At 46.6% G+C, this 22,575-nt stretch overlaps 2 protein-coding genes and 1 long non-coding RNA gene across 3 annotated transcripts in view; 1 reads left to right on the top strand and 2 right to left on the bottom strand.

Annotated features, from left to right (window-relative positions):
• The window catches only part of mapkbp1 (mitogen-activated protein kinase binding protein 1), a 32,840-nt gene extending 23,733 nt beyond the window's left edge, over positions 1-9,107 (top strand). The window contains exons 17-31 of the mRNA XM_041953315.1: positions 391-502; positions 737-800; positions 1,141-1,269; positions 1,950-2,080; positions 2,214-2,263; positions 2,765-2,932; positions 3,009-3,143; positions 3,226-3,323; positions 3,398-3,525; positions 3,984-4,148; positions 5,051-5,132; positions 5,310-5,770; positions 6,020-6,766; positions 7,242-7,327; positions 7,622-9,107. Of these exons, the coding sequence (XP_041809249.1) occupies positions 391-502; positions 737-800; positions 1,141-1,269; positions 1,950-2,080; positions 2,214-2,263; positions 2,765-2,932; positions 3,009-3,143; positions 3,226-3,323; positions 3,398-3,525; positions 3,984-4,148; positions 5,051-5,132; positions 5,310-5,770; positions 6,020-6,766; positions 7,242-7,327; positions 7,622-7,867 (2,802 nt within the window). The 3' untranslated portion in view covers positions 7,868-9,107. The remainder of the gene's footprint in view (positions 1-390; positions 503-736; positions 801-1,140; positions 1,270-1,949; positions 2,081-2,213; positions 2,264-2,764; positions 2,933-3,008; positions 3,144-3,225; positions 3,324-3,397; positions 3,526-3,983; positions 4,149-5,050; positions 5,133-5,309; positions 5,771-6,019; positions 6,767-7,241; positions 7,328-7,621) is intronic.
• A 548-nt stretch (positions 9,108-9,655) lies between these two features.
• LOC121618809 (complement C1q tumor necrosis factor-related protein 3-like) lies at positions 9,656-14,740 on the bottom strand. The gene is made up of 6 exons (XM_041954430.1): positions 14,714-14,740; positions 12,192-12,254; positions 12,053-12,115; positions 11,919-11,966; positions 11,201-11,329; positions 9,656-10,058 (listed from the first exon to the last, which is right to left on the bottom strand). The coding sequence occupies exons 2-6, from the start codon at positions 12,229-12,231 to the stop codon at positions 9,778-9,780; spliced, it is 561 nt and encodes a 186-aa protein (XP_041810364.1). The 5' UTR covers positions 12,232-12,254; positions 14,714-14,740; the 3' UTR covers positions 9,656-9,777.
• Positions 14,741-14,857: 117 nt separating this feature from the next.
• On the bottom strand, positions 14,858-17,209 carry LOC121618810. Its single transcript, XR_006007447.1, has 3 exons — positions 17,179-17,209; positions 15,037-15,099; positions 14,858-14,911 (listed from the first exon to the last, which is right to left on the bottom strand). It is a non-coding gene; the product is annotated as an uncharacterized LOC121618810 (long non-coding RNA).
• Positions 17,210-22,575: the final 5,366 nt, after the last annotated feature.

The raw sequence follows: 22,575 nt of genomic DNA, 5'->3' as shown, positions 1-22,575 counted from the left end.
GTCTGGTCTGACTGACCTGGTCTACACTGCTGGTATCTGTGTTACTGTGTTCAGAGTCCCCATCGCTACAGAAACCACCACAACAACCTCTGAGCTCGCAGACAGAACGCCAGGTACCTTTACCTGGTCGCTAACCGTACGAACGCAGACGACGTTGTTTCCTTTTCCTTTGTGTGGGCGGAGCTCGGCGGCTGCAGGCTGAGCTCGGCGCCGTCCGACTCCGCTGTGATTGGTTTAAAAAATTAAACAAGTGTGAGTGTTCCTCTTTGCTGAACGATACTGGACGGTCAGACGGAGGTCACGCCTTCCATTCAGAATCAGTTTTCTGTTGCCATGGCGACGCCTCCACGGTCGCAGCAGGATTGACGCCTCCTGTTCCGTCCTCCTCAGGTGCAGATCGACCCGTCGGGCCTCTACATCGCCACCTCCTGTTCGGATAAGAACATCAGTATATTTGACTTCTACTCTGGAGAATGTGTGGCCACCATGTTCGGACACTCTGGTCAGTATCACCGCAGCTGACGACTGTCTGTCTGTCTGTCTGTCTGTCTGTGAAGGAATGGATGAATACATTCATCAACGTATGAATGAAAGTCTGTCTGTCTGTCTCACTGTCTGTCTGTCTGTCTGTTGGTATTTACAGTACAAACGTCTGTAGGCAAATATGAAGGAATGTGTGAATGAATAATCAATGTCTTTATGAAGCTAACAGTCTGTCTGTCTGTCTGTCTGTCAGAGATAGTAACCGGTCTGAAGTTCAGCAGTGACTGCAGACATCTGATCACAGTCTCTGGAGACAGGTGCGTCTTCAACATGATGACATCACAGTTTGTTGATAAGAGATTCTACAAATCAAACATTTAGGAAACTGTGCGTGTGTGCATGTGTGTGTGTGTGTGTGTGTGTGTGTGCGTGTGTGTGCGTGCGTGTGTCTGTGTCTGTGTGTGTTTGTGTGTGCGTGCGTGTGTTTGTGTGCATGTGTGTGTGTGTGTGTGTGTGTGCGCGTGCGTGCGTCTGTGTGTGTTTGTGTGTGCGTGCGTGTGTGTTTGTGTGTGCGTGTGTGTGCGTGCGTGTTTGTGTGTGCATGTTTGTGTGTGTGTGCGTGCATGTGTGTGTGTGTCTGTGTGTGTGCGCGTGCAGCTGTATCTTCGTGTGGCGTCTCAGTCCAGAATTGACCATCAGGATGAGGCAACGACTCGCTGACCTCCGACCTCTCAGCAGCATGCAGAACTCCCAGAATGCACCTCAGCAGAAAGTGGTCAACCTCAGGTAAACGTCTGATACCTGATGTGTGAAAAACTTTATTTACTGTTGAATACGAGAGATGACAAACCTCGAACTGATCCACAGTCAGCGATCACAAAAACAGGAATCATCCACAAACTGAAGTGTGAAGTAATGAAGAAAAACAACATGAAACCATCAAAGTGAAAAGACGTTTTAATATGATTTCACATGTAAGTGATGAAAAGCTGCTGAGGAATCTTCTGCTGAATCCTCTGCAGCGATTCTGTTCGTCTGCACTGCAAACACACGACATTCATCAGATATCTGGATAATGACAACATCAACTATAATAATAATAAAATAAAAATGCAAATTTCAAACCAGAGAAAAGATGAAAACTTTTAATATTCAAAAACTTCAAACATGAAAAACAAAAGACAAAAAATAGATTAAAAATAACACTAATTAAACTGAGTTGTTCAATTAATCATCAGATTCAGATTAAAATTGTTAAAATAAAACATCCTGAGAAAAATCAAGTTAAATGATTTGAAATTAAATTTGACTCATTATGTTGTATCGTATATTCTGATTTTCTTTGTCCTGTTCTTTAACTCAATAAAGTTGAATTGAAATTGATGAGATTTTCATTCGTGTGTGTGTGTGTGTGTGTGTGTGTGTGTGTGCATGCATGCGTGTGTGTGTGTGTGCGTGCGCTGCAGCAACAGGGAGGCGTCGACTCCTCGGGTCGTCACCATGTCATCTGACAGTGACAAGGAGGAGGAAGAGGAGGAGGAAGAAGAGCTGTGCTGTCCTTATATGGTCACTGCAGGAAGCCTGAAGGAGGAGACAGGTCTGTTGCCGTGGTTACAACAACACGCTGCAGCTTTAGCATGAAGCAGAGTCAGTGGATGTGGTGAAGTTTGTGTGTGTCTCATAAAGTGAAGCATGCTGGGAACGTCAGCTGATGTTTGTTCTTCCTGCAGAAACTCCGGACGACGAGCCGAGCTGCGCGGACGCCGACGGCAGCAGCAAGGTTAGCAGACAGGACGTCCACCGACGCCGTGACCTGAAACACTCCCGTAAAACAGAATCGTAGCGAGCGAACACCTGAATCATGTGACTCAGGCGTCAGATGTGTGTGGAGCGATGATGATGAGGCTGTAACCTTCCTCACATTCAGACAGAATAAAATGATGAAGCATCACTCAGAGCAGAAGGCAGCTCCTGCTCAGATGCTGAGGTGGTAAGATAAGATAAGATAAGATAAGACTTTATTGATGGGGACTCTGATCTTGAACCTGAGCTGTAAAGATCTTCTGAGCTGCAGGTTCAGCGTGTGTGAAGCCTCCACGGCCACAGTCTGTAGCTCTCGTGCTTATATTGATCTTCAGGTGGTTCAACACGCTGCCGTACTCTTCATCAGAGTTCCTCCTCCTCAGCAGAGCAGCCATGTTAGCTTCAGGATTTCGTATGAAACACGTGTTCATGTGTTCTGTATCCCCTGAGCTCTCACTGTCTCTCTGGAACCGCTCAGGACGTGTTGGGGGCTCGACCCCCTCGCCGGCGCTGGTCCAGGAGGACGGGCGGCGCAGAGGACGGCGCCCTGATGGTGAAGTCCATGCTGGACCTCAGACTGTTGGATTCGTACCGTCCTGACAGACGGGAGGAGCGGCAGGAGGAGCGGCAGGAGGAGCGGCAGGAGGTCAGGATTCACACCAAATTATTTTTTTACCTACGTAAGGTGAACGTTAAAATCACCTTCTGTCCCTCCCACCCAGGTGAAGCCCCGCCCCCTCAATGGTAAAACCTCAGCCTGCAGCCTGAGCGGGAAGGGCCCGAACATGGAGGGGGTGCTTCACAGGACCAATCAGGAGCTGGGAAGCACAGTCAGCCTGCAGGTCACCACTGCATGGGTGAGAGCACGTGTGAAGCTGAAGCTTTGAACGATGAACCTTCACTCCGATTGGTTGAATCGATGTCATGTGATCTGTTCAGGCGAAAGACGATGAGACGAGGACCAATCACAGCCCAGACAGGGAGGATCTAGTGCTGTATCCTGACCAATGGGCAGACAGAGTGAGCCTGGCAGAAAGGTAGGACTGTTTCCTAACTGCCCCTCCCCCCAGCTTTCGCCCCGCCCCCTGTAAACTCCGCCCCTTCCTGTCAGTGAGTTCCAGGTGAGGGAGGCGGGTCCAGCTGCTGCAGGTGGACATCAGGACAAACCCAGTCCAGACAGTGGCTGCTCACTGGGATTCAATTCCAGCCTGTCCAGTCCGGTCAGACCTGCAGGAGACGGTGAGACGCAGACAGACAGACACTAATGTAACTAAGTACATTTACTCAAGTACCGTACCTGTGAAGACTCTCAGGTCACGGGTGGATCGAGGACAGCTGGACTCAGAAGAACAGTAGAACAGCAGAACAGAGGAACAGTAGAACAAGAGAACAGTAGAACAGATAGAATAGTAGGACAGGAGAACAGCACAACAGGAGAACAGGAGAACAGAGGAACAGTAGAACAGTAGAACAGCAGAACAGATAGAACAGTAGACCAGAGGGACAGTAGAACAGGAGAACACTAGAACAGTCACGGGGACATTTTACTGCACTCAGTACTTTCATACTTGAAGTACATTGTCCTCATTATACTCACATACTGGTACTGAACGGGGACGACTTCGTCCTCTGCTGCAGGAAGTCTTGCAGGAGACGGCGAGATGTGAAGAGTTTGTCTTTCCTCTGTTATCTGTCAGACACAGAGCCTCTCAGTGTGGATGGAAACTCCTCAGAACTGGAGGACGATGAAGACGAGGCAGGAAGAGGAGAGGTCAGGGCCTCGCAGCTCGTCCCTCAGACTCCGGACCAGGAGGCTTTCCTGAAGGAGCACTTCGTCACGCTGGCTGACCTCTCAGGCTCAGGTAACGCAGGAGCTCGCATTCTCAAACACACCACCGCCAACGGCAAACGTCACACCGTCGGTACGACGAACAAGGTTGATGCAGTTCATGGCTGATTAAACCAGAACCAGCCAGAAAATCAGCCTCTCACCACCCTCCCCCACCACCCAGAAAGGTCAGAAAAGTCAGAAAGTTTGCTCAGCTATGAAAATGGTCTAAAGAGGACTTTAACTTAGTAACTCAATCCACATTTCCACCAGTCTGGTTCAGCTGAAGATGTTGTGACCAGCTCAGTCTGTGGTTGGTTGTTGGTTGAAGGAATGTGATCACGAGCAGATCGAGGACTGGCTGGTGGAGAGCCCCAGGTATTTAACGTCTGTGGGGTCGTTATGAAGGTCATTGACACCTCCTGGTTGTTAGTGCTCTGGCTGTGTAACGCAGACGTTACAGTCGTTGGACTCACCTGAGGGCAGGTGTTAATGCTAGTTAATCTTCCTGGGAAGGGATGGAAGAACAGCGGTGAAGGATAAGTGGTGTCGCAGACCTCCTCCTCTGTTGACAGATGGGTTTTGTAGGTTTCTTCTATTTACATAAAATCATTTAAGAGTTCTGTCTGTGGTGGGAACAGAACAGAGCCAGGGTTTAGGTACATGTGGGCTTGGGTAACATTTCAAGGATAGTAAACTGACAGTGATTGTAGAGACCCTGCATTAATCTGCAGAACCATCTGCTGGCCCCAGTCCAGACAGCCCCGGGTCAGTTCTCTGGACTCCTCGTCTTCCCCGTCTGCGACGAGGCCGACGATCACAGATTAGTCAGAGAACTTAGCAGGAGGCAGTTAGCCAATTAATGCGTGAAGTCTGAAGTGTAGAGGTCGGGTCCAGGACTGTTCCCGACATAACATGTAACCTTTGTGTTGACAGGGAGTCCAAGCAGAGCGTCTCACAGCTCCAGTGAGAGTCTCAGCATTTCCTCCAGGTTCCTGTCGCAGAATTCAGCTGGAAGGTAAAACATCAAACGTCACACACCTCCCCTCAACATGTTTGACATGTAAAATCTCAGCAAGTCAAGACTGTAAATCTGTCCAAAAACCCTCTGGTTCGTCTTTTTGTGTCCTCACTTCACTTTGGTGTAGTTCAGATGATGCATCGGTTTTCTTTTGTTCTTTCCTCGCCTCCTCAGTCGGACCGTGCTTCCTCTCCCGTCTCGGAACACCGAGGGAGGGGTAGGAGGTGGGGAGGTGAAGGCCCGCCCTCTGGTCTCAGAGGTCCGACCTCTGATGGAACAGAACATGAACCGGACCCAGGACAGGAGAGTGTCGTGGAACCCGGACCCAACCCAGAAACAGAACCAGGAGCAGACCCCCTCACTTCAAGACCAGCTACAGTCCCAGGCTAAGACCAACCAGGACCAAACACAGCCCTCTGAGGTTGTGAACCAGGGTACAGATCAGCTCCAGGTAGAAGAGAAGGAGATCTCCTCGGCTCAGCAGTCCCACCGGCCATCCCCACTGAAGAAGAAGGTCCAAACCACAGTTGAGTCCAGGAGGAACCTGGGCCCAATGGCTCGGGCTGCAGCCTCCCATCTGAACTCCTCTGGACTACGAAAGGCTCAGTCAGTCCAGAACCTGCTGACCGAAACAGGTAACCTCAAAACATCAAGAGACAAAGGTGAACAGTACAGGTATCACCCAGTCTGTCAAGACAAAAATTGAGACTTGTCTTGGACTAGTACTGAGGGACTCAAGGCTTGTCTTGCACTTGTCCTGAGGGATTTAGGAACAGTCCAATACAAGTCTTGAAGTACTTGAGACCAGTTTTGGACTTGTTCTGAGGGACTTCAGGAGGGACTAAAGACCTGTGTTGGACTTACATACTTTTTCTCTTCCTCAGGTGACTCCTTGCTCTCTCGTTCGTCCAGAGAGACCTCCCCCCAGCTGCTGCCCCCCCCCCAGCGTCCCACCACCCTCCCCTCTTCCCCCAGACGCCCCCCATGTACAGCCCCATCCCTTCAGAGACCCAGCCCCGCCTCTCCCAGGTCCCCCCAGCAGGAAACGGTTGCCGTCACCTCCTCTGCAGCTGCTGCTGCTCCTTCTGCTGTCACCCCAAGGAAGTCCTCCTCCTCCTCCTCCTCCTCCACCACTCCATCGGCGCCACGCTCATACATGAGCCCCACGGCCAGCTCCATGGCCAAGATGTCACGCTCCATCTCCGTGGGCGACGGCCTCAACATCTCTGAACCAAGCGAAGATCCCGCAGTGACATCATCACCATCGACAGTGGACACAGTAACCTCCTCCTCTCAGGTCAAAGAGACTCCGCCTCCTCTTGTTGCCGTGGTGCCCGCCAACGCAGCTCTGGCCGTGCCCCCCCACGCCGCTGTTGTGCCCGTCGTCGTTGCCTCCTCCTCGTCTTCTTCTGCAGGTAACCACGGGAACCAGGCAGCCCCTTCCCCCCGTGGTCTCCAGGCTCGGGTCCCTGGCAGGCCGCTCCCTGACAAGCCCTCCCTCGCCTCCTTCTCGTCATCGCCCTCATCCTCGTCTTCCTCATCGCGGCCTCCTCCGGTCTCTGTTTCCCCTCTGACTCCCCCCCAACAGGAGGAGGAACGTCAGACTGCTGCAGAGCAGAGGGACAACGCAGGTTTGGATTCTCCTCCTTCTCCTCCTCCTCCTCCTCTTCTTCATCCCTTCATCTTGTCATTTCTCCGTCAGGGCTCTGCCTCTCCCTCCATACTGCCGGGTGAGATGCTTCAGTCCTCTTTTCTTTCTTTATTGTTGTTCCTCCTTTGTGTCGTCACACGTTGTTCTCAACATTTCACTTTGTGTTTTACTTTAATTTTTCTTCTTCTTCACTCCTTCCATCGTGTCAGATGTGAGAACAAAACATCAGCAGCGTCCACACTGAATCTCACTTTCTAAGTTAATAAAAACATAATAATGAAATGAAATAAATGATAAAATAAAACCTGCTTTGTTCATGAAGTCAAGCAGAGACTTTTCCAGAGTGAAACTTTACTCCTTCGTAAATTGGAAGGTAGAATTTTTTAAATCTTCGCATGTTGTTGTTGGTAGAGTGACCTTACCTTCTGCTTCTCTCTCTCTCTCTCCATGTGCAGACCAGCCAATCAGTGTGGAGACCTGCAGAGCTCTGACCAATGAGCTGCAGAGCTGCTTCAAGAGAGCAACTCACCTGTACAGAAAGGTGAGTCTGTCATTGGACGGCTGAGCCGTCCATGTAGAAGGTTGAGGGTGACCTCAGGTGATTTATTTGATTTGTGATCATGTGGGCCGTCCCCTGATCAAATGAAAAACTGTGGTTCAGTGTGACTTCACTTCCTGAGGAGATCATTATCAACCAGAAACCAGAGGAGCAGAGTGGTTTGGGTGGTGGTTGTGGTTGGTCCTGGAGGGTCTGTCTCCACCACTCCTGACCTTTCCTCTTGTGATGTCACCGCTGACATCATCGAACACTTGTGTGTGTCTCTCTCTCCTCTAGGTGAGCGGCTCCTCCTCTGATGACTCCGCCCCCGACCAGCGTCAGATGGCCGTCGTCCTATCAGAGGCCTTCCGGGCCATGAGGGCGGAGCTGGACTGTTTGCCGCTCAGCGCGCCGAGCATTGTGGGAGTGGAGGGGGGGTTGGGAGGAGTGGGGGAGGTGAAGACGGCGGCTCTGCTGGAGGAGTACTCTCTGCTCCTGCTGCAGGCCGTTCACAGGAGGATCAACACACACGACACCGAGTAGACTGAACACCTCCTCCTGCTGCTCCTCCACCTCCAGGCTTTACTCCTCCTCCTTCAACCTTTACTCCTCCACCTCCAGGTTCTACTCCTCCTTCAACCTTTACTCCTCCACCTTCAACCTTTACTCCTCCACCTCCAACCTTTACTCCTCCACCTCCAGGTTCTACTCCTCCTTCAACCTTTACTCCTCCACCTCCAGGCTTTACTCCTCCACCTCCAGGCTTTACTCCACCTCCAGGCTTTACTCCTCCACCTCCAGGCTTTACTCCTCCTCCTTCAACCTTTACTCCTCCACCTCCAGGTTCTACTCCTCCTCCAACCTTTACTCCTCCACCTTCAACCTTTACTCCTCCTCCTCTTTCTTGTCCTCTCGGTCCAAATCCTCCATCCTCTTGTCATCTTTCTCCCCCCACTCTTCATCCATCCTTTCTTCTCTTCTTACTCTATTTTACATCTCTTCTTCACCTCCTCCTCCTCTTCACAGATGAAGGATCTGAAGCCATTTTGATTTTGATTCTGGACTTTTATTCCTTGTTTTTATTCTTATGCAAGAATCTGTTCGGTCTTAATGAACGAGTTTTTAGAAGCTGAAGCGATGAACCTTTTCATCAGCGTGTTTTTTAAAGACGTTTTTCTGCCGATTTTTCCGTTTACATTCCCTGAAGAACGGATCATTCCCTGAAGAACGGATCATTTGGATCATTGATCTTTGATTAGTGTTGTAGGAACGTTAACGTTAGACTGTAGAAAGGTTTTAAAGGAGCAAACAGCAATATGAGACGTTTCCTTTGAGTTCACCTCGATGTGACTTCCTGCAGCAGAACGTCGCGATGCGTTCAGGTGACTTTCAGTTTGTGATGGACACTTTGTATTTATTTACTGTTACAGTTTAACTACTGACCGACTGCTCTTCACCTGAACCAGACTTTCACACTGACGCCATGTTTTTTCTAAAATCATGGACTTAAAGTCTGACAGGCGACGTTCGTTTTTATAGTCGTCGTTAGAGAATCGGTTTTAGGGGATCGGTGGGTTTGGGGTTTCTAACAGTTTGTTGTAATACTGACTTTCTTCAAACCAACAGGTCAAAGTTTAGTTTGAAATGTTTTCATGTTTTTTGTCAAAATTGAAAAAAAGTTTGAGACTTATTTTGAGTTTTTACAGGAACTCTGTTCTCAGAAGCTGATTGGTCGGCTGTTTGATGAGTTTTCTTTTACTGCTTTGAGAAATAAAACATTAACACCGCGAAGCTGCTGAGCTGTTTCACTGCGTTTCTTTATTCCAATCAGTCGGCCAACATCGAGGCTGGTTTCTATTGGACGGCCCTCAACATGAATCTGTTTCCTGATTGGCCAGCAGACTTGATGGGACCGCAGAGAGAGCAGCCGGGATGCTGTGCAAACAAATGAACCGTCATATTAATTATGTTGTATGATTATAAAAGTGAAGAATGCTCTGGTCTCAAATTAATGATGAAACACTGATTAGTCCGATAGTATCGCCCTGATCCTGAACACGTCAGGAACAGGACTGAAGCTGCATTCAGCCGCAGACTAACTCCAGACTTCTAGAACATTTCTTGAATCTTCTGAAACGTGGTGTTTAAAGCATCATGTTTCGCTCAGTTAAAACCGGGAAAAGAGGTCACCGCTCCTGAACGGCTACTAAATGGACCTCGACCAGACACATCTTCCTTGAACCGTTTCCTGTTTCACTCTCAGACCTCTAACAGACGTTATTCATGAGTTATTAATGTTTATTAGCTTCAGAGGTGGAAACATGACGGATTCTTTCATTCATCCTGGTTGAAACCAAACAAAAGTCCATTCTCTCAGTTCCAGTCTGATAACTGAGAGGACAGTTTTCTGCTGAGACGATGTCTCGCTCGTACCGTGATCCCGGGACTTCCTGTCAGAGGGGGAACAGCAGGAAACCAGAGAAAACGCTGAAGTTTCGGGAGTCGTCATAGAGGCGGTAGCTGGCCGGCAGACTGAGCCGGACTCTGTCGCCCTCCTCCAGCTGCAGAGCCACTCCGTTGGACGTGGAGGCGTAGCCGCCGTGGTCGTTCAGGTCCAGGTTGAAGACGATCGGCCGGTTGTTCCTGTACAGGTAGAGACCCATGTAGCCTTTCAGATAATCTGCAGCCGTGAAGCTGAAGAAGTAGAGTCCTCTGACGGGGGCTGTGAACACACCTGACAAACACAGAGCAGGGTAACGTTAACACACAGTTGCAGAGGTTCAGTGCTACAAACAACAAACTGCATCCCTTCAGGTCCAGCAGCACTCTGAGACTGAGCGTGTCCATCCTGAGGACAGAACACCCAGACAGGTGTCTGCAGGAAGGCCCACACCTGTACACCGAGGAAACAAAACAACCGCTTCACAAGAGCGGACGCCTCAGGTCGAGACTCAGCGGTCCACCTGCGCCCGAAGGACAAACGACATCATTTGCGACAATAATGTCCATATTTTGGCCAGAGAAGACAGACGGTTTGAAAGTGGAGTGAAAGAAGTCGTCTGTGTCAAACTGGAAAAACAGAACAGAGGAGGTGGTCTACAGTCCTGAGACCCCCCCCCCCAGGCAGCTTTCAGGTACTCCCCACAAGTCAGTTAGACCTGAAGAAGCCTCTTGGAGAGACCAAACATCTTCTAGAACCTTAAGCAAGTCCAGTCACCTTTTAAAGCACTGACAAACTGAAGCTGAAGCTGAAGCCGTCAATAACCCACACTAACAGAGTAAAAACACTTTTTCAGACATTTGCAAACAAGTCAAAAACTAATTTACTCGTTTTTGGAAGTAAAGGAGTCTCTGACTCGTTGAACGGTCCAACCAAAGGCCAGATTTAAACCACGTCTGTGGACACCTGAAGACGAGGAATGAGACAAACCGGCCTCTGCAGAGGACTAAACTAAGCCTCTGAATACTTCTGTAAACGGGACATCTCAGTTTTTAATTTTCAATTCATTTGCAAAAACATTTAATCCACTTGAAATCAAATCTGCAGCCCAGATAAGTGTTGAAGCAGCGAAGGAGTCCGATCACTGTAATGATCAGAGATCCCAAACCAGCAGATCACGACTGATCTCCAAATCCTCCATCAGCACTTCAAAGTTTGTTTTCTATTCAGACACAGAATCTGTTCTCGCGTCACTGAGAATCCACAACTCAACCTTCACATTCATCATCTCTGCTTTTCTTCATGTAACAAACGAGCACCAGGACAACGGGAAGTTTTCAGGTGAAAAATGTGACGATGATGATTTTCCTTCTAACTCGAGCTCTAATGTTCAGTCAGGATGGTGTTTGGACCAGTCGGCACTGCGGCGTGTCTACCTGCGGTCTGGTTGTAGGCTCGGCCGATGTTGGTGATGGTTTTGGAGAAGATCAGAGTCGTCTCCTCGTCAAACGGTCCCACTGATCCTGAATCGGTCAGACCGGCTGAGAACGCCACCTTCAGCTCATCTGGAAGAAAAAGTTTCAGTTTCACACTCGAAAAAAGAAAAAACACGTTTCATAGCAACAACGTCGTCATGTAGAGTAAAAATAGCTTTTACATCCTAAACTAAATATTTCATCTCAAACCTGATAAAACCTTTGAATACTGAAATCTTATTTTCCTTCATTTTAAAGAGCATGTTTAGAACGCGTCAAAGTTTTTTACTCATGTTCTCCGTCCGCCTGCAGACGACAGTCAGAGTCGATGTCTGTGGTTCGGTGTGGCGTATGACGTCAGCTGCTGCTAACAAACATTAGCATGAGCTGCATATACAAGCTAGCTGCAAAGAATGGCAGCTAATGAAAAATCAGCTGTTTGCAAAGTTCAGACCAAATAAAAAAAATCATTAATTTCACACCTTCAGATGTTCTGATGACTGTTCTGTTCTCAAACTTCAATGAAAACTTTCAGATGAAACTTTTAAATTAAAGTCACATGAATCTCCTGACTCAACGTCACATTCAGGAAGTGTTTTAAAACAGGTGGAACAAATATTTTGCTCAGTTGATGTTTCACAAACAGAAACTGACACGTTTCTTTTTCTTTAGTCCAGACCTGAGTTGGTGAGACGATCATCAGCTTCATTCAGTCTGAAGCTCAAAACTGAAATCAGAAAACAGGTTCGCTTGAATGTTTCGCTTCAGTTTATGAGAAGTCACAGAATCAGTTTGGAGGCTTCACTTTGTTACCTGTGATTTCTGCCTGCAGGTCCTCCAGCTGGGACTCAGTGGATCTCAGTCTGACCTCCAGGGCTGATCAATAATCACATTTGTTTATTCATATAGACACATAAGTGTTAATCAAACATGTTAAAACAAATCAAACTACCTCCAGTGTTGTTGTGGCTGTCTGTCAGTCTGGACTCCATCAAGTTAAGTCGAACAGACTGAACTGAAAACACAAAATCAAACAAATGTCCAATTTAAAATAGAAAAAGGGACCTTGAACATTGTGAACATTTGAAGTATATGAGTCCTGTCTGTCTGGGTTCCTTCAAGAACAGCTGAAGAGAAGCGGTGTTCCTCAGGGAACTTTACTAGATCCTCCACAGTCTGAACAACCACTGAGTGCATGTTTGAGCTGAAAAACATCTGCCACTTTTAGTCACTTTATTCAGATAATATGTATTAATGTGCAGTTTTAAAGCGTCACTGTGTTACCTGTACTATGATTATGATGTGCGTCATTTTCTGTCCCTGTTTTTATGTTTGTTCTACGTCTTTTCGATGGGAAGCACTCGGCCCACGTGACTTTCTGGCTGTAACAAACACTGTTTATTTTAATACGACTGTTCAGTGGGTTTAATTTTCTAGCGTTTGTCGTTCATTGACTGTTATAAAGACTGCGGCGTGTGTTCTCTAAGCCAACAGCAGCACAGCAGGGTGCTTCTCTGGAGCAGCTTCAGGCTGAGCTCGACACAGGTCACACAGTGAGGTTAAACCCGGGGGGAGACGCTCTGGCCTCGACTGAAACAGGCTGATTTCAGTTCATCCAGGCCGGTGCTCAATCTGTCGAGAGGCTCTGTTATGCTTGTTTGCTTCAGACGTCCTGATTGGTCGGGTGTTCAAACAAGACAAAATACTTTCTGAGGTCTCACCTGTTCAGTATCAAATTGCTGACTGTGGTTGTATACAAGGAAAGAGAGAGTTTGGAGACCTTTGATCTTTTATTTTCATGCTTATTTTCATCTCATTTTTATTATTATCATCAAGTGGGTTTGATTCTTCATCTTATTTTCCATCCATTGTTTATCCCTGTTTCATGTCCATCCTGTCTTTTTATGTGAAGCACTTGATTTTGTTGTTGTGAAGAACTTTGAGTTGCATTTCTTCTGTGAATACACATAACTTTATTATAATTATTATTATTATTATTATTATTAGTGGCACGAGGCAACTCAAGAGCCACTCGCCGCTATAGCTCCTTGACATATAGAGGCGAGCACGCTCAAGCTCTATTGTTATCCCGCGCGTTTTTTCTTCCCATTTTTCATCTCCGACAGAATTTCGGCGCATAACTAGTCCCGCAGCTTTGAGAAAACCCTCGCAAACTATATATCAAAACGTGCGGCTCAATCGGGAATGGTGTGCTACGACTTTTAAAGCTCTTTCATCAATAATTCGCAAAGTTATACGCAAAAAACTTCCCATAAGAAATGAATGGGGAAATTTCCTCAAATTTCAGCCTTTTTCAATTGTCCGCTGCTTCGCCATACTTTCTCCTAGAGACTTCATTCAAACTTTAAAACGTAGAAAATTTTGTTGGCTCAAAATGAACCTCAGCACATTTTATGATATCTCTTATGGTTTTCGAGCTATGACCATCTGAAGACCATAAAGTTTCTCAAAAAATGCTCAGAATTTCTCCCCCTAGAGTGGATGACCTCATCACTTAGAGTGAAAGAGCCAGTGAGAAATCAAATCGCTTGAATTTTTTTTCTAAAATTGCTGTAAAATCCAAACGGTGAATAGGAGACACATAATTTTTGGATCTTTTTGTAGACAAACCTTTCTTCTCTCGTCAAAGTTCAATTTTAAAGGGTTAGCCCCCACCAAATTTAAATAAAGAGGGATCTTGCACCAGCTGCCCTGCTCTGCTGCTCCATTTAAACCCATACAATCTCCTGTTTTCTGAGTCACAGCCTGCCGGAGTGTGTGTCTTTTTAAATCGACCATTTAGTCATTTTTCTAAAGAATATCTGGACATAAACCACACGAACATCTGGCCCAGACTTGTCCGCATCTCACAGTGGAATCGGTTTTTTGATAGCAGCTACCGTTTTGTCACAATCACAAGTTGTTCGGAAGAAACCGACAACAAGAAAGTAGCTGTTCAGGAACAGGTAAAAAGTGGGAGAGATAGAGAGGTAATTATCAGCAGGTGGGGCAGAAGTTACACACGCACACACAAACACATTCAGACACACATATACCAGACACATCTCCATGTCGGAACTGGTTGGGCTGCTTGTTCAAAATACTTGGGACAATTTGATAAATGTGTAGTTCAAGCAGACACACACACACCAACAGACGAAGACACACACACACACACAGTCACACACAAATACAGTTAAATACACACAGACAGCCTCATATACATAGACAGACACAACGCCGTTAGCTCTATTAGCGCCATTAGCATTAGCACCGTTAGCTCTGCTAGCTCTATTAGAAATGCTAGCACCGTTAGCTCTGTTAGTAAAAGGAAACTTTGGATGATAATAGAGATGGTTCATTTAAATTAAATTCATTCATGTTTATTGATTCAGTCAATAAGACCAGCAGCCCCCTCGTGCCACTGTCAAAATTTCGGCGGCGCCGGAATTGTCTAGTTATTATTATTATTACCTGTGTTTTCTGTCTTCAGGTCTTCCAGCTGGGACTCGGTGGATCTCACTCTGACCTCCAGGGCTGATCAACACATGATTCACGTTTCATTTCATGCTTTCATGAAGGATTAGTTCAGTCGTGTTGAAGATTTGATGATGTTACCTGCAGTGTGATTCTCCAGCCGGGACTCAGTGGATCTCAGTCTGACCTCCAGAGCTGCCCAACAAACAGCAAATATCTGACTGTACGTTCACTGAGTTGAGGTTTCGGCTCTTAATCAGCACTGAAACAATCACTGGAAATATGACATTAACATATGATGTTAATAGAAATCAAACTACCTCCAGTGTTGTTGTGGCTGTCTGTCAGTCTGGACTCCATCAAGTTAAGTCGAACAGACTGAACTGAAAACACAAAATCAAACAAATGTCCAATTTAAAATAGAAAAAGGGACCGTGAACATTTGAAGTATATGAGTCCTGTCCGTCAGGGTTCCTTCAAGAACAGCTGAAGAGAAGCGGTGTTCCTCAGGGAACTTTACTAGATCCTCCACAGTCTGAACAACCACTGAGTGCATGTTTGAGCTGAAAAACATCTGCCACTTTTAGTCACTTTATTCAGATAATATGTATTAATGTGCAGTTTTAAAGCGTCACTGTGTTACCTGTACTATGATTATGATGTGCGTCATTTTCTGTCCCTGTTTTTATGTTCGTTCTACGTCTTTTCGATGGGAAGCACTTGATTTTGTTGTTGTAAAGAACTTTGAGTTGCATTCGTCTGTGAAGGTGAATACACATAGCTTTTATTATGATGATTATTATTATCATTATTATTATTATTATTAGTGGCACGAGGCAACGCAAGAGCCACTCGCCTCTGTAGCTCAAAGAGCTATAGAAGGCGAGCACGCTCAAGCTCTATTGTTATCCCGTGTGTTTTTTCTTCCCATTTTTCATCTTCCGCCAGAATTTCGGCGCATAACTAATCCCGCAGCTTTGAGAAAACCCTCGCAAACTATATATCAAAACATGCGGCTCGATTGGGAATGATGTGCTACGACTTTTATAGCTCTTTTGTCAATAATTCGCAAAGTTATATGCAAAAAACTGCGAAGAATTTCCCATAAGAAATGAATGGGGAAATTTCCTGAAATTTCAGCCTTTTTCAATTGTCCGCTGCTTCGCCATACTTTCTCCTACAGACTTCATTCAAACTTTAAAACGTAGATAATTTTGTCGGCTCAAAATGAACCTTGGCACATTTTTTGATATCTCTTACGGTTTTCGAGCTATGACCATCTGAAGACCATAAAGTTTCTCAAAAAATGCTCAGAATTTCTCCCCCTAGAGTGGATGACATCATCACTTAGAGTGAAAGAGCCAGTGAGAAATCAAATCGCTTGAATTTTTTTTCTAAAATTGCCGTAAAATCCAAACGGTGAATAGGAGACACATAATTTTTGGATCTTTTTGTAGACAAACCTTTCTTCTCTCGTCAAAGTTCAATTTCAAAGGGTTAGCCCCCACCAAATTTAGATAAAGAGGGATCTTGCACCAGCTGCCCTGCTCTGCTGCTCCATTTAAACCCATACAATCTCCTGTTTTCTGAGTCGCAGCCTGCCGGAGTGTGTCTTTTTAAATCGACCATTTAGTCATTTTTCTAAAGAATATCTGGACATAAAACACACGTACATCTGGCCCAGACTTGTCCGCATCTCACAGTGGAATCGGTTTTTTGATAGCAGCTACCGTTTTGTCACAATCACAAGTTGTTCGGAAGAAACCGACAGCAAGAAAGTAGCTGTTCAGGAACAGGTAAAAAGTGGGAGAGATAGAGAGGTAATTATCAGCAGGTGGGGCAGAAGTTACACACGCACACACATACACATTCAGACACACATATACCAGACACATCTCCATGTAGGAACTGGTTGGGCTGCTTGTTCAAAATACTTTGGACAATTTGACACACACACACAAACAGACAAAGACACACACATACGCAGTCACACACAAATACAGTTAAATACACACAGACAGCCTCATATACATAGACAGACACAACACCGTTAGCTCTATTAGCGCTGTTAGCATTAGCGCTGTTAGCTCTGCTAGCTCTATTAGAAATGTTAGTACCTTTAGCTCTGTTAGCACCGTTAGCTCTGTTAGCATTGGCGCTGTTAGCGCTATTAGTGCTGTTAGCTGTTAGCTCCATTAGTGTTAGCTCTGGTAGCTCCATTAGCATTAGCTCCGTTGGCTCTGTTAGCGCCATTAGTGTTAGCACCGTTAGCTCTGTTAGCGCCGTTAGTGTTAGCACCGTTAGCTCTGTTAGTAAAAGGAAACTTTGGATGATAATAGAGATGGTTCATTTCCATTAAATTCATTCATGTTTATTGATTCAGTCAATAAGACCCGCAGCCCCCTCATGCCACTGTCAAAACTTCGGCAGCGCCGGAATTGTCTAGTTATTATTATTATTACCTGTGTTTTCTGCCTGCAGGTCCTCCAGCTGGGACTCGGTGGATCTCAGTCTGACCTCCAGGGCTGATCAATAATCACATTTGTTTATTCATATAGACACATAAGTGTTAATCAAACATGTTAACAGAAATCAAACTACCTCCAGTGTTGTTGTGGCTGTCTGTCAGTCTGGACTCCATCAAGTTAAGTCGAACAGACTGAACTGAAAACACAAACAAAAGCCTCCTCTATAATATTCAAATCATGTTACAATGGCAATGACAAGTCTACTAATTAGCTGAATAATGTGATTACTTCTGAAAAACTATGTTCTTGTGGTTTCAGCAGGTTCTGTGAAGAACCTTCATAGGTTTGAGTTCCTCAGGGAACCGTGTTGGATCCTCCACAGTTTCAGTCTGAAGAATCCTGTGTGATGGCTCTCAGCCATCTTGTGTGTTCTTGTTGGCCTGCCTGTGCTCCTTCCTTCCCAGGTTCTTCTTGTCTGGCTCCACCCACCTCGTTGGGAGATTCATCTCACCTGCAGCCTCCTCTATATAGGCTTGGCTCTGCCAAAGATGGCTCTCTCTCTCTCATCAGGATGACGTGTGCTTTCCAGGCACCCCAGCATAATGTTTGGTTTTTGGTTGTGTTCTTGTGGCTCTTTTGCTTCTTTGTGATTTAGTTTCTTCTTTGTGTTGCTTTGTGTTTCCAAGATGGCGGCGCGTGCAGACGCAGCGGCTCGTAGCTCCCGTGTTTACGTTTTTGTTTGTTTGTTTTTACTCGTTTCCACTTTTACTTCTCTTCTGGAAGCTCTGACACAGTACAGCAGGTCTGAACTGTGGAACTTTGGAGTACAGTTCGGACTTCACACACGCCCTAAACTGGACTTTATTCCACCGGAGCTGCTACGGACCCCAGAGCCCACCACCATCCCCCCACTGCTGCCAAGGAGACGGAGGAGGCACCGTAAACAAAAGCGGGGCAAGAGAGCCGGCGTGCGTGCTAGGCTACAAGCTAGCCCTCACAGACCGGCTCTCCCCAGTCTCTTCCTCACCAACGCCAGGTCTCTCACCAACAAAATCGACGAGGTCCGTCTAAGGATAGTCTCTCGCCGGATGGACAGCTGTGTTACCGTTGTCACAGAGACCTGGCTGGACGACAACATCCCGGACGCAGCGGTGGAGATAGCGGGGCGCTCTCTGTTCCGGGCGGACAGGACTGCAGCTTCAGGTAAGAGCAGAGGCGGAGGCTTGGCGCTGTATGTACACAATGCCTGGTGTACAGCCACACGCACCGTCAGCACGTTCTGCTCTCCTGATTTGGAATACCTGGTGGTGAAATGCCGACCGTTCAAGCTGGTTAGAGAACTCTCGTCTATTGTTATTGTGGCCGCTTACATCCCACCGCGGGCTAATGCTAAGTTAGCATTAGAGGAGCTGTACTGCCTGATCAGCGGGCAGATGAACGACAACCCGGAGGCAGCCGTGATTGTGGCGGGGGACTTTAATCACGTTGAACTGAAGGCGGTGTTTCCCAAATTTCATAAGTACATAAATTTTCCTACCAGAGACAGTAACATTTTGGATCAAGTTTACTGCAACATCCCTGCTGCTTACAAGGCTGTAGCAGCTCCACACCTGGGCATGTGAGACCACATCTCCGTGAAACTCATTCCTGCCTACAAGCCTCTGGCCTGCAGAACAAAGCCGACCACCAGGACAGTACAGATATGGACTGAGGAGGCCTCCTCTGCACTTCAGGACTGCTTCGAACTGACAGACTGGACTGTGTTCAGAGAAGAGTCAGACCTGGAGGAGTACACATCATCTGTATTGTCTTATGTTCAGTTCTGCACTGATGCTGTCCTCCCTGTTAAGACCATCACAGTGTTTCCCAACCAGAAACCATGGCTGGACAGCACAGTGCGGTCCCTGCTGAAAGCCCGGGATACTGCCTACAGATCTGGAGACAGGCTGGCTTATAGCAGGGCTCGAGCAGAGCTGAAGAAAGGAATCAAGCAGGCCAAGCTCCAGTACAAAAACAAAATTGAAGATCACTTCAAGAACAACAACCCACAGAGCATGTGGAGAGGCATCAGAACCATAACGGACTACAAGCCGAACACTCAGCTCACCAGCCACGACCCCGCCCTGCCTGACACCTTGAACAGCTTCTTTGCCCGCTTCGACACATCAGGCAGTAGAGAAGTCACACACCTACCCCGGCTGGAGGAGCAGCACCAGCCCCTCGTCCTGCAGCAGCACCAGGTGTCATCCACCCTGAGGAGGATCAACACCCGCATAGCTGCAGGACCGGATAAGGTGTCAGGCAAGACTTTGAGGACATGCGCTGACCAGCTAGCAGGAGTGTTCCTGGACATTTTCAACCTGTCCCTGCAGCTGTCCACGGTTCCTGAGTGCCTCAAGTCCTCCACCATCATTCCGGTACCGAAGAAGACATCCATCACCTGCCTGAATGACTACCGGCCTGTTGCACTGACCCCGGTAATCATGAAGTGCTTTGAGAGGATTATTCTCAGGTACATCAGAGACTTCATCCCCTCGGACCTAGACAGCCTTCAGTTTGCTTACAGAGGGAATCGGTCCACAGAGGATGCTGTCTCCATCACCCTGCACACAGCCCTGACCCACCTGCAGCAGCCCAACACCTACGTCAGGATGCTATTTGTAGACTTTAGCTCAGCTTTTAACACCGTCATCCCAGACAAGCTGGCGCTGAAGCTACACATGGTGGGTCTGCCTGCGTCTCTGTGCCACTGGATCAGAGACTTTCTCACCAACAGGCCTCAGGTGGTAAGAATAGGGAACATCACATCATCCCCTCTGGTCCTCAGCACGGGCACGCCACAGGGTTGTGTGCTCAGCCCAGCCCTCTTCACCCTGTTTACTCACGACTGTGCTGCCATCCACCCCACCAACACAGTCGTGAAGTTTGCGGATGACACTACAGCAGTGGGTCTCATCTCAGATAACAACGAGACCCACTACAGAGGGGAGATACACCAGCTCACCCAGTGGTGTTCAGCCAACAACCTGGTGTTGAACACAGGGAAAACCAAGGAGGTCATTGTGGACTTCAGGAGGTCCAGGAAGACGGATCACGCCCCCCCTCCTCATGGACGGAGAAGTGGTGGAGCGTGTGGACAACATCAGGTTCCTGGGCCTCCACATCACATCTGACCTCTCCTGGTCCATGAACACCTCCCGCCTGGTGAAGAAGGCACAACAAAGGCTCTTCTTCCTCAGGAAGCTGAAACGGGCTGGACTCTCCTCTCGGTTGCTCGTTAACTTCTACAGGGCCACAATTGAAAGCATCCTCTGCCTCAGTGTGACAGTGTGGTACGGCAGCTGCACGGCACAGGAGAGGAAACAACTGGCACGGGTGGTTAAAACTGCACAGGGCATCGTGGGCTGCCCCCTCCCTGACCTAGACTCTATATATGAAGGTCGGGTCAGAAAGAGGGCGAGATCCATCGCCACGGACCCCAGCCACCCGGGCCACAGACTGTTTGTACCGCTTCCATCAGGAAAGCGGTACAGGAACATCCGCACCACCACTAACAGACTGAGGGACAGCTTCTTCCCCAGAGCTGTTAGAGCTATCACCCCCAGCAGCCCCTCACTGCAGTGAGAGACTGTGTGAACTGTGAACACTGCACACCGCACTTTACACCTACACCTACACCTCTACCTCCACCTGCACCTTCTGTGTACTTGACTTTTATGTACACACATATACTATAATTATATACATTTTAGTATATCAGCACATTTCAGTTTCATTGGCATATTTTATTCTGTCGGAACATTTCACTGTGTATATTTTATATTTTATTCTGCTTGTATATTTTATTGTTTGCACATTTCACTTCCATATTTTATTGTTTATTGTTTAGTATATTTTATTGCCTAAGTATATTTTCATTCTGTTATATTTTTAATTGCTTCACGAATATTTTTTTTTTTTTATTGCATGTTGGTTTATTTTATTTTATTGTAGTTATCTTAATTTTATTCACTCTTTCTAGTCTTATCTTTCTTACCATCTAACATGGGGGTTGCAATGAAAATTTCATTGACATGTGCAATGACAATAAAGACTCTTGAATCTTAATAAATATTTGGTTAATTTAACTGGTTGCTGTGTAGTTCTCCCTCTTTTGTTATGTTCCTGAACGAGCTGGGCATAACACCTGTTTCAGTTTCTCTTTGAGTTAAACTCTTTGCTCCAACCTCTCCTCCACCTTGTTTGAGCTCCACAGTTCACACATGTGAATAAAACATGAGTATGAATGTAGAGTTTGGAAGCTTCAGTGTGTTACCTGTGTTTTCTGTCTTCAGGTCTTCCAGCTGTTTCTCACTGACACTCAGTCTGACCTCCACAGCTGAACAACACATGATTCATGTTTCATTTCATGCTTTCATGAAGGATTCGTTCGGTCGTGTTGAAGATTTGATGATGTTACCTGCAGTGTGATTCTCCAGCTGGGACTCAGTGGATCTCAGTCTGACCTCCAGAGCTGCCCAACAAACAGCAAATATCTGACTGTACGTTCACTGAGTTGAGGTTTCGGCTCTTAATCAGCACTGAAACAATCACTGGAAATATGACATTAACATATGATGTTAATAGAAATCAAACTACCTGCAGTGTTGTTGTGGCTGTCTGTCAGTCTGGACTCCATCAAGTTAAGTCGAACAGACTGAACTGAAAACACAAAATCAAACAAATGTCCAATTTAAAATAGAAAAAGGGACCTTGAACATTGTGAACATTTGAAGTATATGAGTCCTGTCCGTCTGGGTTCCTTCAAGAACAGCTGAAGAGAAGCGGTGTTCCTCAGGGAACTTTACTAGATCCTCCACAGTCTGAACAACCACTGAGTGCATGTTTGAGCTGAAAAACATCTGCCACTTTTAGTCACTTTATTCAGATAATATGTATTAATGTGCAGTTTTAAAGCGTCACTGTGTTACCTGTACTATGATTATGATGTGCGTCATTTTCTGTCCCTGTTTTTATGTTCGTTCTACGTCTTTTCGATGGGAAGCACTTGATTTTGTTGTTGTAAAGAACTTTGAGTTGCATTCGTCTGTGAAGGTGAATACACATAGCTTTTATTATGATGATTATTATTATCATTATTATTATTATTATTAGTGGCACGAGGCAACGCAAGAGCCACTCGCCTCTGTAGCTCAAAGAGCTATAGAAGGCGAGCACGCTCAAGCTCTATTGTTATCCCGTGTGTTTTTTCTTCCCATTTTTCAATTGTCCGCTGCTTCGCCATACTTTCTCCTACAGACTTCATTCAAACTTTAAAACGTAGATAATTTTGTCGGCTCAAAATGAACCTCGGGACATTTTTTGATATCTCTTATGGTTTTCGAGCTATGA

The sequence above is a fragment of the Chelmon rostratus genome, chromosome 15 (assembly GCF_017976325.1).
Source record: "Chelmon rostratus isolate fCheRos1 chromosome 15, fCheRos1.pri, whole genome shotgun sequence".
Taxonomy (NCBI): domain Eukaryota; kingdom Metazoa; phylum Chordata; class Actinopteri; order Chaetodontiformes; family Chaetodontidae; genus Chelmon; species Chelmon rostratus.
The sequence above is the reverse complement of the archived record's forward strand: the minus strand, read 5'-3'. Positions and strand labels throughout refer to the sequence as shown.

Excerpts from the sequence above, each read along its gene's own strand:
- LOC121618809 (XM_041954430.1), bottom strand. The coding sequence starts at position 12,231 with ATGGAGTCCAGACTGACAGACAGCCACAACAACACTGGAG. Across the intron at positions 11,967-12,052 it reads CCTGCAGGCAGAAATCACAG|TTTTGAGCTTCAGACTGAAT; the intron begins GTAACAAAGTGA and ends TTCTGATTTCAG. Across the intron at positions 10,059-11,200 it reads AGCCTACAACCAGACCGCAG|GTGTGTTCACAGCCCCCGTC; the intron begins GTAGACACGCCG and ends TGTGTTTGTCAG.